This window comes from Sarcophilus harrisii, chromosome 2 (genome assembly GCF_902635505.1).
Source record: "Sarcophilus harrisii chromosome 2, mSarHar1.11, whole genome shotgun sequence".
NCBI classification, from domain to species: domain Eukaryota; kingdom Metazoa; phylum Chordata; class Mammalia; order Dasyuromorphia; family Dasyuridae; genus Sarcophilus; species Sarcophilus harrisii.
Window position 1 is genome coordinate 545,422,274 of NC_045427.1, and position 14,678 is coordinate 545,436,951.

At 37.8% G+C, this 14,678-nt stretch overlaps 1 protein-coding gene across 2 annotated transcripts in view; it reads right to left on the reverse strand.

Annotated features, from left to right (window-relative positions):
• NTRK3 (neurotrophic receptor tyrosine kinase 3) overlaps positions 1 to 14,678 on the reverse strand; it is a 451,535-nt gene that overhangs the window by 72,554 nt on the left and 364,303 nt on the right. For both annotated transcript variants that reach the window (XM_003755530.4, XM_012542269.3), the window contains exon 13: positions 6,083 to 6,213. In XM_003755530.4, the coding sequence (XP_003755578.1) occupies positions 6,083 to 6,213 (131 nt within the window). The remainder of the gene's footprint in view (positions 1 to 6,082; positions 6,214 to 14,678) is intronic.

Genomic DNA, 14,678 nt, shown 5'->3' on the forward strand with positions numbered 1-14,678 from the left:
TCCAGCTTTAATACATTTAGTAGAGATAAAGCATCCCTTCAACATTAACCCATGCCATATACTTTTAGATAGTTGTGCCCTTAGAATGGATTTTCTCACAATATCAAAACAAAATCTGCCTCTGTAATTTCTCTTCACTAATCCTTGTTGTTCCTATTAGCTCAGAAAAATTGGTTGTTAAATTTTCAATATGAACATTTACACCTCTGAATCAGGAAAAAAAATTATAAACAGGGTTTGAGTCATTCTGTTGACTGCCTAGTATTGATGGAGAAAATGTTAATAATTTAGATTAAACCTAAAAGTAAGTGTATTACTATACCCCCCCAGAAAGCTGGTTGTTAAACATTTATCAGCATACAACTGCCTAGGGAGGGGGGGGAGGAAGGAGACAGGCAGCTAAAGTCCTGTTCCTATAGTCAGGAGGACCTGGATTCAATCCAGCCTCAGACACTACCTGTGTAAACCCACCCCAATTGCCTCAAAAAAATGAGGAATAATCTCTATCCATTTAACAACCCTCCTTTCAAATATCTGAAGAGAACATTCCCTTCTGTGCTTTACACATTACCCCCATTCACCCTTCTACTTATTTTGGGAAGAAATAGGAGATTATTTCTTAATATTTTCTACACAATTATATTTAGGCTAATTTCATTTCTTTCAGTGCTACTTCATCTTGCCTAATAGATTAATCAGGGATGTTTAATTGAAGGAAAATAGAAATTTTATTAGTGTCAAAAGGACACATTCTTTTCATCAGTTCATAATTCCTTTGTCATTTAAAGTATGTTTTCGTGTGTGTTGAAGTGCTTTTTTTTTTGTTTTGCTTTCTTTGAATAGGATATGATTTTGTATAGGACAATGAATTTCAAGTTTTCTTAATACATGGATATATTAATATTTTGTGACCTCTCACCCAGGTAATTGCAATGGTCTCCTGATTGGCTTCTCTTCCTCAGTTTTACCTCACTCACACTTACTGCTATCAAAATAATTTCCCATTAAATGTAGATCTGACCATGTCACTCTCCCTACTTCAACTCCAGTGACTTTCTATTGCCTCTAAAACAAAATACAATCCCTTCTGTTTATCATTTAAAACTCTTTACAACCTGAGCTCTACATATCTTTCCAGGGAAATTCATTCTCCCTCACTCTTTGATCAAACCAAATTCATTTTCTTTTCTTTTTGTTCCTCACCCGGTACTACATATATGTATATAACACACGCACGCACACACACACACACAAATATATATAGATATGTATACATCTGTATATATAATATATATGTATATGTATATAAATATCACCATGATTCCCACAAATGACTTATGTTTGTATGTGTGTATATGTGTGTGGATCAGATATACAGTGAAATAAATCATGGATGCTCCTAGTCACTAAAAATATAACCATTTTACATGTTCAATTTGGAGCAAGTCATTTCATTTCTCTGAACCTTGGTTTCCTCATTTATAAAATTAAAGTATGAAATAATTTTTAATAAAATTCTTCCCAGCTTAAAATCTGGAGATCCTCCTCAAAGGTCTTTTCAAGGGACAGAAGTGTCCTTGGCTTCTTAAAAACACAAAGTTTAATAATTCGTGCCAAACTAGAAAGGTTTTGTGTATAGCCCTAGAGATGGGTTGTTTATATATGTCATCAGAAAAGTATCTAGTCAAAATTTAGAAAGCTTCATGTGCAGAAACTTGGCCTCTAAGTGATGAAATATTTTTTGGCCATAGAAACACATGAAGAATTATCTTGAGATTTATATGAATAAACACAGAATGAATAAAACAATATGAGAACACATTGTTAAAAGAATAATAATAATAATAGTGATAAAATCTGAGAAGTAAAAAGAGAACAGAAGTGTGTATGGAGCAAGCAGGATGCTTTTGTTATTATTTTGTTGAAAACTAATATACACATTTTAAACTAAACTGTAAACAAGTTGGAATGCATGCTTTTGCGTAGGATTATTTTTACTCGTGTTTATTTGAGTGTCAGTAACTATTAATAAAAAAACAAGCTTAGAAAAAAATTTAAATTAAAAGAAAACACCATCTATAATCTGCATCAGTGGAGCAAGTATCTGTACTGATGAAATCATGGATCTTTGGAAATATTAAAAATGTGTACATGACATGAACACACACACGCATGCTGCACAAAACGAAGTGGAGTGTGTGAGAAGGGAAGAAGCAAACAGACTTTTTTCATTTATAGAAGAAATTAATCTTTCAGTTCAAAGATAACCGCTAGTGCTATTAGCCGAGCCCCATAAGCTTTTATATCCAAAAAAAGGAGGGATAACTTAGCCACAAACAATTTTCTACTCTTATTTCATTATGCAGTGGAAACTGCCATTTTTTGGCAAGCTAAGTAAAGCCCAATGGAGACAGGAGGTGTCTGAGAGACCACCAAAGGCTTATGAAGAGGTGCTGGTGATTGAGTAGAAAGGAATCTGCTCATTCTTAGCTGAAAAGTCATTAAATACAGCATGTGTCATAGGCGAGAATCCCTGGTTTTCTAATGAGAGCTTCTACTGTTGGAGAGCATCACCATAATCTACAGATCTCACATCTTACTGATTAGGTTTCTCTAACATGGGCCTCCTTTTGGATGTCTATAGCACTTATTTGGTGTGGGTGAGAAAGTACTGGTTTTTAGAAATAAACAAGTCAGAACTCATCCCTCCATAAGAATACAGTCTTCTTTTTAGTTGTCTTCCTGGAAGATTACCAAATTCTTTCCCTGATGCTGCCAGAGCTTAGGCTACTTGTAGAATGCCCTTTGGGAAGCTTTATTAAGTTAAGGTGCTTCATGCTTTTTAATCTAAGTTCAATTTGATTGTTCACCTAATCCAAGGATAAAACTGCTTTTTGACAGCTTCCAAAAATCAAATCTACCCTCAAAGACACTTAAGAATAAACACTCCAGTATAATATATAGCATGATGAATGGTAGGTCTAGAGTCAAAGGATCTAGATTCCTATCCTAGCTCTACCTATGTGACCCTGGGCAAGACACTTTCTTTATTATTCAGTTTCCTCATATGTAAAATGGAGTAGTTCACTTTTATAGTCTCCTCCATCTTTCAAGTTTATGGTCCTGTGATTACCCTAATTCCCAATAAAGCATCAGGTGTATTTCATGCAAAGATACCAACACCCTTGCAATAAATGTATGACCTCTTAAGGGGCTACTTTGAAGCAGACAGTGCTCATATGTCTGAATTCAGTCATCTTTGTTAAACATTCATAGATTTTTACAGTCACACTTGAAAATCATAATAACACAATTATACACAACTCCATATCTCAATAGTGAACAAGTCACTTATCTTTCTCCGAGTTTCACTTTCCTCATCTGTAAATTGGAGACAAAATACACTTCTTACCTTGCAGTGCTATTATGAAAAAAGTGTTTTGTGGAAACCAATTTGCTCTATACATTTCAGCGTTTTTCATTTTATATTTTATTTTTATTATTATGGTTATTATTAAACGCTTAATGAGAGTATTTTGTAAATTTTAAGTGCTATATAAATAATAGTAATGGTTATATTAGAATTTACTCAATATTTAATGAAGGCTTGCCAATGGATTTACACTCAGAGTTTTTTTTAAAGTATAGTCTTTTTCATGACTCTATGAAGATAGGAAATAACTCTCAAGGAGAACCAATAAAAATTCTGTAGAGAGATCTTGGTCTAGAAACTCTGAGGTCACCACTTGTTTCAAGCACTTAATCTCTTCCATCTTTCTTACTCTGCTCTGACCTAAATTGATAGATGACCTGAAAAGGCTAGAAAAAAGTTCACAGTGATAGCAAACTAACTCATTAGGAAATGAAGATGTAGCCACTTCCATATGCACAGCATACCATTGCTCCTGACTGGGGCACATTTGATCTCATTTTTTTTCTCTCACAAAATCCACAAATGAGTAAAAGCTTATGAATGAGGCAGAAACTGTTTAAAATTGGGACTTCACCACAAAGTGATAAGCCATTTCTAAAGGACTCTGATAGGTTATTGACCAGATGAATGGGAAGATTCAAAGTCTCATGGCTCTGAGATGTACCTGCTTAGCATTGCACACTTTAAAAAAATAGAGCAGTCTCTTGCAGACTGTGCAAGAAGGATATGCTTGTCATGCTTCTATGAGAGGACAGCTAAGTGGTATAGTACCAGACTTAGAGTCAGGAAATCCCATCATTCTGAATTCAGATACAGCCTCAGACACTTACTTGCTGTGTGACCCTGGGCAAAACATTTAATCTGCCTCCATTTCCTTATCTGTAAAATGAGCCGGAAAAGGAAATGGCAAATCACTATTTTATCTTTGCCAAAAAAATAAATTAAATAAAAATTAAAAAACACCAAAGGAGATCACAAAGAGTCAGACATGACCAAAAATAACTGAACAACAACAACAACATTTCTATGAGTATAAAGCTCGCTCTCACTTTCAGAGTCAGCCAATATTGAGCACTTTCCATTAAAATGTAAATTCATTAAAGGCAGCACAATGTTTGCTTTTTTCTTCATATCCACAGAGTTTAGACTGGGATATAATAAGTGCATAATAAATGCTTGTTGATTGAAGGAAGGAAGGAAAAAAGAAAGGAATAAAGGAAAAAAGGATATAGTATATATCCTTATATACTGAAAGGAACAACAACAAAAAAGGATATAATATATATCCTTATATCCTTAAAGATAACTGGCCCTCTTCACCCATTGGTTAATTCTTACCAGAGGCCTCCATATTGGGGATCATCTCAGTCTGCCTATGTTTAATTCTCTCTTGGCTGTACTTTTAAATCTCCAGACTTTTCCACCCTGCCCCTGTATGGTTACCTTCTCTTCCTTCCCTACCCCACTTTTCATATCCCTTTTATGTGTTGTCTTCCATCAAAAAATGTAACCTTTTGGGGGTCAGAAACCAAATTCCTTTTTTGCATCTGTATCCCCAAAACTTAGCACAGTGCTTGTCACAAGGTAAGTGTTTAATAAGTACTTGTTACCTGCCTGCCATACAATGAATATATAGCTTATCCAGCATGTGAACCCAAATCTTCTCCCTCTGAATCTTTTTTCAGAGTGTTCTTTGTTTTAACAATTCATCTAATTCAATCTTCTCATTTTACAAAGGAAATTGAGAGCCAGAAAAATAAAGTAGTTTTTTAAGTTAACACAGAAATAGATTACTCCTAACTTACATACACACACACACACACACACACACACACACACACACCTTATCATCCTGTCTCTCCCAAAGCTCTAGCTCCTTTTCTTATCTCATAAGGGTCCAACCCCAAAGCAAAAAGACCTTCCATGTTCATCTATCCTGGGTCATATCCCATCTCTGCAACTAATTTGAGTTTTGTAAACCCACAGGGCACTTTCTCTAAAGTTACAGAAACACAAAACGACTGATGCTCTGAGTGAATGTGACTGGCATCCATTGCCTCTACCACAGATGGTAGGTAGATATGTGTTCCTAATGTGAGGAACTTTTCAGTGAGTAGAAAAACCCCCATTGGGACCTTGGCATTCATAGGGAGGTTGGCGTGGGGGTGGAAAATGATGGGAGAGCTATTTCAGTGAAGAACAGTGGGACCCCAAAGATGTCATGCTGAAGGTGCACACGAAAAATTAATCTCTTTACAAATCAGTGTTCTATCACAAAGAATTTTCATCTAGGCTTGTCAGTGAAGCTAAGTTCAAAGTATTAGAAAAATGGAAGAGATTCGGTGCTTCAAACAAGTGGCAAGCCCAGAGTACTCGACATCAGGTCAAGGGCTTCTATATACTGCTTTGGATCAATTTTAACTTTTGTCCCACTGTGGTACCATATGTCAATACCCCCTGGTTGTTTCCAAGAGAAAGAAGCATTTTGGAGATAGGGAGAATGAACTGACTTTGAGGCAAGGTCCTTCAATTCCATGTAACTCAATCAATTTAGCATAATATCCTGTAATGGAGAAAGTGGTTTTCCTTGCTCTCTTTGGGCTTTTAGCCAGCCCTGCTGCTTTGCTTCCACATGCCTCTGAGACTCACCTTCACTGCCACCAGCATCTTGTCCTTGGTTGGACTGAGGTTGTAGCACTCTGCCAAAAATACCTTCCCAAAAGCTCCTTCACCCAGCTCCCTCTTCAACACAATGTCTCTCCTCTTGATGTGCTGGACGTCTGCAGATGGAAGAAAGGGAAGAAATAAGAAAGGTTCAATCCTATACATTTGTGCTAAATCCCAAAACGTTATTGTTCAAACTGTGTGACCACGGACAAGCATCTTAATTTCTCTGATACTATTTCTTCAATTATAAAACAAGGTATAATTATTCCTGAGCTACCTATTTCAAAGTGTTGTTAGAAGGTCTGTTAAAAACCTTAAAGCATTATGTAAATATGAGCTATGTAAATGGTAAATGATTTTCAATCAGTCAGTCGTCACCCTCATTATCGTCACCCTCATTATCGTCATTTTCTATAAGAATGATGTGGCAGCATAGCACTCAGACCTAGTGGTAGGAGCAACACTAGATTTGCTATAAGTATTTAAGCAGGTCAAGCCTGATTTCTAATATAGATAATTTATCATCTTACTATCCCCTACCATCTGGGAGGGGTGGGGAAGATGGCTGAGCTTCTGGTAAGGAAAGCCTCATGAGCTTCTCATAGAAAGGCCCTCTTAGATAAATATAAGGGACTGTTACTGTTCCAAATCATTTAACCAGTTAATTAGAGCCCCATAGGAAGCCACTTTCAGCCCCACCTCCCCACAACTTGTTTCCAAAGAATGCTACAATGAGATTCCGGTAGGAACAGGTCTTGTAATGAAAGACACGTCCACAAGGGAATACTCGTTGACCTTTTCATTAATTGTTCAGTAGGCAGAAGCCCATTAGAGATCTATATTAATATTATTATGTTACAAGACCAAGCAAGAGGCACATCTCGTATAACTTGGACATGGAAATAGAACTGACAGTAGAAGAAAACATGTCAAGCAGTCCTAAGTAAGCTACAGAAAATGTGATGGGAAGTATAGATTGTGTGTGTGTGTGTGTGTGTGTGTGTGTGTGTGTGTGTGTGTGTGTGTTTGTCTTTTTTTGTTGTTATTTCATTCCAAAGTCCTTTCAGAATGAGTTATGAAAACATTACTATTATTCCTTTGCCTTCAGGCTTTAGGCAAGCATTGGACTAGATGATCTCCTTGTTCTCAATTCTAATATTTTATGTCTTTTATTTTTTAACACTTGCCTAGAATAAATTCAAAATAGAACTACCTTAATATCCCCAGATCTCATTATCCCCGGGCACTGTGTGCTTGTCACATATAAAGGGCTTATTGATAAATGTTTATTGACTGACTGATTGATAGATGACCCATCTGGAAGGATTTAGGGGTAGTAGTGTTTGCATATAGCATTAGCTATTTACAGCCTGCTCCCAAATGACCTTTCTAAAGGTTTTCATGCAAGCAAGTTTTCTTTCCATAGTGGAGAATATCTCTCTCTCTCTCTCTCTCTCTCTCTCTCTCTCTCTCTCTCTCTCTCTCTCCCCTTCTCTCTATTTTTCTCTTTCTCCTCCTCCACTGTCTGTCTCTCTTCCTCCTCCTCTCTGTCTCTCTCTTTATGTGTATCTATCTCTCTTCCTCCTCTTTCTCTCCCTTCCCCCCTCTTTCCCTCCTCCCCTCTCTCCTTCCTCCCCTCTCTGTCTCTTCTTCCTCCTCTCTTTCTTTCTCTGTCTCTGTCTCTCTTCCTCCTCCTTTATCTCTCTCTGCATGTCTTCCTCTCTCCTTTCTCTCTGTCTTCTTTTCTCCTCTCTCTCCTTTCTCTCTCTCTCTCTCTCTCTCTCTCTCTCTCTCTCTCTCTCTCTCTCTCTCTCTCGTGTGTGTGTGATTCCTCGAATCTTCCTCGTTAGCAACAGCAGTCACTGATCCCTGCTGAGGTAAATAGGCTAAGTAGCACCAGCTTTCCCTTGCCACTAGATTACCTGTACACTAAGCCCAACACAGGATTAGGGTCCAGACACAGGCCTCTTGCCATCTGGCTTCTTGCCTCTGCCCCTCACCACCAAGCCATCTGGACACTACTCATAGACCAAGCCCAGGATGCAAACATGGGCTAAAGGCAATGCTGTCCCACTGAGAGATAGAAAAATCAAATTACATTAAGATTAAGTAGACCCTGAATCAGTTCCTTCACTGATGATTGAGAGGTGAGTAAATCAATCACACTTCTGCTCTTTTTTTTAACTACCAGCCCTAGACATATGAATCTCCTGGTCTTTTGATCTTGGTTTCTTCCTTTGTCTATCTGGCCATCAGAAGGAAACCAGGATTAGGACCCAGACATAGACTACTTGCCATTGTCAAGTAACTGGCTATGGGGAATGGAGAGTAATGAGTAGAGGGTGATTCCAAGATTGTAAACTGAATGAGGGGAAAGGGAATAGGGGAATGCTCAATAGAAATAGCAATGTTCAAAATAGTAGTACGGTGGGTTAATTGGAATCCACTTGTGTCCCCTATTGCCTGCTTTCACTTATTGCTTAGGCCATTTTAATCAAATTAACTCTGGGGGTATCACTATCACTTTTACTGACTAAAGTATAACAATCTAGGGTTTTATGACTACCACACTCTCCCTTCTCTCAAAATCCCTGTAGTTTGGAGTTGTAAGATGCCCAAATAGAAATTCTCTTTTGTTATCCCTCAGTGGTACTTCATATCAGCCCTACCTTGATTTCACTCAGGCTTCCCTTTCCATTAAGTCCTATCTCTCCTCTCACCACTCAATGGTGAATGAACTATTCTTGTTCCTTTTTATTTCTTTGAAATCATGGAAACTGCCTCCCCCAGAAAACAATGTATCTCTAGCCATCTCTGCTGTCATTAATAAACATTTTGTCATCCCTTCATCCCCATCACATTCAAAACACTGGACCTGGTGTAGAAGCAATGTCTTGTTGCTCACTGACCTTGATCCAGATAGATCACCCAGTCTTACCTACTGGTCTCAGGATTTTCTTTCCCTCTTCTTAAGGAGCTCAGACTAGTTTCACAATCTAGTCTCCATTCTGATCCATCCTCTTTTAGTTAGGGAATTTAGTTTATATGTCAATTTCCCCCAAATTCCCTTGCTTCCCTATTCATCAGTCTTATCTCTTATGACCCCATGGTACTTCAAGCTTCATCCATGCTTGTAAATGATCGCACCTTTCATATCTTATCACCCATAAATATTCCACCTCCACAATGAATAATTCTGAAACTTTCCTATCTGACCATAACCTCCTAAGCCTTCAATTTCTGTGTCTTACCTCCTCCTAAACTTATTTTCATGCTTCTTTGTCCTTTCACAGCCCACCTGAAAATCCTGGAATCTTCCCTTTCTTTTCTCTTGCCTCTAAAAGCCCTAGCTCCTTTCAAGGCTCCAGTCTTTCCTGATTTCCCCTATTGTTAGCACTCTTCAAATTACCATATTAATATATACATATGGCATATACTTTATATTTACAAATCTATGTGTATGCATGCCCTCAACATAGAATAAGCAGGGATATGCTGGAGCCAGCTCAAACCAGTTCACTAGAATTGACTGTTAAAAGTTCAACATGAGCATTTACACCTGAAAAAATCAGCAAATACTACAAATTAGGGTTTGATTTATTGTTTTGTTGATTGTCTAGACTGTAGAAAGTGTTAATAATGTAGATTTGTTTTTCTTATGCATAGGAAAAAGAGGGGCTTCATGACAGTCAAAAGTGAAGAAATGGGAAATAACACCGATTAGGCAGACAAAGCTCATAAAGCAAGTACCTGCCTTCTGTTACACCCTAATTGAATTCAATACATAAGACTCCACAATGCCACAAAAGGTTTGTTTTTTTTTTCCTTTCTCTGACCCTTCTCTGCCCCATTTCATTAGGAGATACCTGATTAGACTGAGGATAAGGGAAAAGAAGAAATTCATCCCATTCCCAATGCATATACACTTTCCCCCTTTGCTATTCTTACCTCATAATTCCATTTCTAATTCAGTTCCTTCAAGAGCTCTTCTGGGAATTCTTCTCAAGGGAAAGAGCCAAAATTTTATCCTTGGAGCTTTTTAGGGTAGATAAGGAAGTCACTGGGAACAGTTGCTGGGGTTAGAAGAATTGGTGTAGGTCCAAGAAGGGGCAGGCTCGGGCTAAACCCGGGGGGAATAGTCCCAATGGAGCATTTTATTTCTCTGATGTCTTTGCTTTTATTTGGGTTTTTGGGTTTGGTTTTATTTTTAGATAGCACAATGCTGTTCAAAACTGACTCTGGTGAAGCCATCTGACCCCCAAGCCAAATAGCAATGGATTTTCCATGGAGGGCAGGGCATCAATCTCTTTTTACTGCCTGGTGCAGTAGGCCAAATCATGATGGTTCAGACTCCAGAACATCGGGGAAGGGAAAAGAAAGAGGAGGGCTGGGGGATAGTGAAAAGGATTAGTTGATAGCTACTAAGCAAATGAAGGTCGTGGGAAGATATCCCAATTCTATAACTGTGGAATATAGAGTTTTCTATTAGAATGAGAGGGTTCTTTAATATGGAGGCATTAATAGGGTGCCTTGAAGCTATGAGCCTAGCCTCCCCTAAATCAAGCATTAATGGTTTGTAAGGGTTGTCTCTTAGAAGTGTAATAAGGAATGCCCTCAGCAATCAACCTCATTTCAAAAGGAGTGCTGGTTGTAACTCAGAAGTTAGAAAAATAGCAGAAGCATTTGTATGCATCAAAAACCTACCTAATCCTTTTCTAAAGGAGCTTTCTCTTTTCTGGTCCAGAGGTTATGCTAATTAATAATCTAACAGCCTCGGGGTTCCATCTTGGAGATCCACTGGGTCTGGAAAATAACTACCTGAGAACATGCTCCCAAGGGAGACCCTGCTAAGGTCTGTGAAGATGTTTAAATTAAAAACCCTGGGATCAATCTGAAGCCTGCCCTATAGTTTAGTAAACAAAATTTAGGAATGATCACAGTGTACTGCTATCTTGGATACTGTGATTATGCTGTTTGAAGATGGGAAGAAGTTACACAGTACCACAATTACGGCTTCCAGTAGACTATAACTTGCCCAGTAGGGGAAATTGACATCTGATGGTGATTCCAGCTTTATTTGTTTGTATTAAATAGAGGTGCCACCTTCACAATCTTCTTAGCCTCTCACGGAATCACAGTCTTGGAAAGGACCTTTGAGGATCATCCAATCTAATCAAAACAAGAATCCCTTTTACAAACCTATTTGAAATCATTATCTTACCTTGAATCGAAGACTTCGAATAAGAGAACCCATCACCTTTAGAAGCAATTCTTTTCACTTCACTTTTGGAAAGTTTAAATTATTAGAAAATGCTGTTTTGGTTTGAGTTTTCCTTGCCCCCAAGCTAGTCTGCCTCATTGCAACAACCATTCCTTGCTCCTCTCTCTACCTGCTGACCAAGGAAAAGTCTGATTCCTCTTTCTGCAACCTTCTTGAAGACTCATCATGGTGCAGAAATTCTTTCCTTCTCTAGGCTAAAAAACCTCAAGTCTTTCTATCAATCTTCATACAGTCTGATCTCTTATTCTATAACCATTCTTCAAGCTCATCTGGATGCTCTCCAGCTAATCCATCATCTTCCTTAACCAGAGACCAGAACTGAAAGTTATGCCATATGGTCTGACCAGGACAAAGTACAACAGCCTTATGACCTTTCTAGTTTTAGATACTACACTACAGAGCAGGTAGTAAGATGAGAATCATGATAATTTTTTCTTAATCTGAAACATAGCCCCCTTGTTGGGAGAAATATAGTGAGGAGTGGATAATTTTCTTCCAAAAGCAAGTGCCTGGGTTTTCCCATGGCCATGATATTCCAAAAGATTTTAATGAAGTATAAAGAGAAATAGGTTTGATACTGAAATCCTGAGTTCATATGGTCAAAAAATTATCAAACTGTGCATATCCTTTGATCCATCAGTGTTTTTACTGGATTATATCCCAAAGAGATCTTAAAGGAGGGAAAGAAACATGTTTGTAGCAGCCTTTTTTGTAGTGGTAAGAAACTGGAAACTGAGTGGATGCCCATCAGTTGGAGAATGACTGAGTAAGTTATGGTATATGATTACTATGGAATGTTATTGTTCTATAAGAACACAACCAGCAGGATGATTTCAGAGAGGCCTGGAGAGACTTATGAACTGATGATAAGTGAAGTGAGTAGAACCAGGAGAACAGTGTACATAGTAACAGCAAGACTATACTACGATCAATTCTGATGGATGTGGCTCTCTTCAACATTGAGATGATTCAAACCAATTCCAATTGTTCAGTGATGAAGAGAGTCATGTAAACCCAGAGAGAGAACCATGGAAACTGAGTGTGGAACATAACATAACAATCTCACTCTGTCTGTTATTTGCTTGCATTTTGTTTTCTTTTTCAGTTTTTCTTTTTCTTCCTTTTTGATCTGATTTTTCTTGTGCAACAAGATAACTGTATAAATATGTATGCATATATTGGATCTAAGATGTATTTCAACATATTTAACATGTATTGAACTACCTGCCAGCTAGGAGAGGGGGTGGGGGAAAGGAGGGGAAAATCTGGAACAAAAGATTAAACAAGGGTCAATGTTGGAAAAATTACCCATGCATATGCTTTGTAAATAAAAAAAAATAAAGAAATCCTGAGTTCAAATCAAGGAAAGATACATGGTGTGTACTTTACCAGTAGTATCTTATTTGATCTTCATAATCCTTCAGAGTAGATACTATAGTTATCCCCTTGTTAGTTATCACTTGTAGTAAATGAGGTAAACAGAAGTCAAATGACTTGACCAAAGTTATATAGATAGTAAATGCCTGAGACTGGATTTGAACTCAGGTCTGGCTACCAATGCATTCATCATTCTATCCACTGTACCACCCAGCTGCTAATAGATTGATGAGAGATAAGCATACTGACAAACAAATTGATGTTGGATAGGTAAATCATCCTCTGATCCATTATATGTGTGATCTTAAACAAGTCAACCTTTCTAGAATCATTTTCCTGCCTAAAAATGCATAGGTCGATTAGATGATCTCTACAGTTTCTTCCATCTCTATTGATATTCTATAAACTGCCTAAATGCATTGATCCATAGTTCCTCCTTCCAGGTTTTCCTTAAAGCCTCCAAGATTAGGATGAGGGGAAAAAAAAAAAAAAACCAAAGGCAGCTGCACATGAGCAATTGTTGTTGATCAATCGAGAAGGCACCAGATTGCCCCAGAAAATGTGATCATAAATAATGGAGGCCTCCAAGCTCTGGTGTGTATCTTGATCCTTGATCAAACAGCAAGCTCTGTCATTAAAGGTGAATTTTGCCCCTTAGTCAGACATGTAACTAAGTGGAAATGCCTAAACAGAATTTCATTTGCCACCTCAGTACTTTTTCTAATTACAGTTCTAAAGATTGCTGGCTGTGAAAGTCCCTTGCATGTAAACATGAGGGCAGCTCAAGGCTAATCCTTTACTGAAGGCTGTTGCCTAAGCAGCTGAGAAGAGGGAGGCCCTCAGAGGACCATGAGCCCAGCCAACTGCTTTCTCAGCTGATCTTTAATTGGCTTCCCTAACCCACCTGCCCTTTGCCCATAGCCCATTTTGAAATTTATTTTCTAACTAGACCTATTCCATTGTTCAGACCAACCATCAACTTTACTACCTTTCTATCACTTTGCTTCTCAACCTACTGGTGCCTTCTTGTGCATTCCTTATATTCAGGCTCTTTCCTCTACAAAAACCCTATTCCCGCATATGGTTTCCATGACAAAGCTGATCTTGGTAGAAACTTGGAGATGAATTGATCAATGATGGAAAGAAGCAGCTACACCTAGAGAAGGAACACTGGGAAATAATTGTAAACTGTTTGTATTTTTGTTTTCCTTCCCGGGTTATTTTTACCTTCTGAATCCAATTCTTCCTGTACAATAAGAGAACTGTTCGGTTCTGCACACATTATATTGTATCTAGGATATATGGTGACATATTTAACATGTATAGGACTGCCTGCCATCTGGGGGAGGAGGTGGAGGGAGGGAAGGGAAAAGTCGGAACAGAAGTGAGTGCAAGGGATAATGTTGTAAAAAATTATCCAGGCATAGGTTCTGGCAATAAAAAGTTATTTAAAAAATTTTAAAAAAACAATGATAAAGTGTGATCGATGTACCCAGTATGACAAAACAAGTTCCAAAGGTCCAAGACAGTTGCAAAGGACTTTCCATGTTCAGAGAGAGAATTGATGAACTCTGAGTGTAGAATAAACATTCTTTTTCACTTTATTTTTCTTGCTTTTCCCCTCAAAATTGCTAATACAGAAATATGTTTTATATGACTTCATGTATAATGGGTATCTTATTGCTTGACTTCACAATAGGTAGGGGAGGCATGGGAGAGAATTTGAAACTGAAAATATTTAAAATAAATGGCAAAATAAATTAAAAAAAGAAATTTGGAGATGATCATATTTTTGCCATCTTACAATTCATGTTATACTTGCTGTTCCTGTGATTCCCATTTCTAAAATCATTTATATGAGTAACTACTCTTTTCCTATAATCATCGAATCTTAGAGATGGGTGCTTTTTTAGATATCAT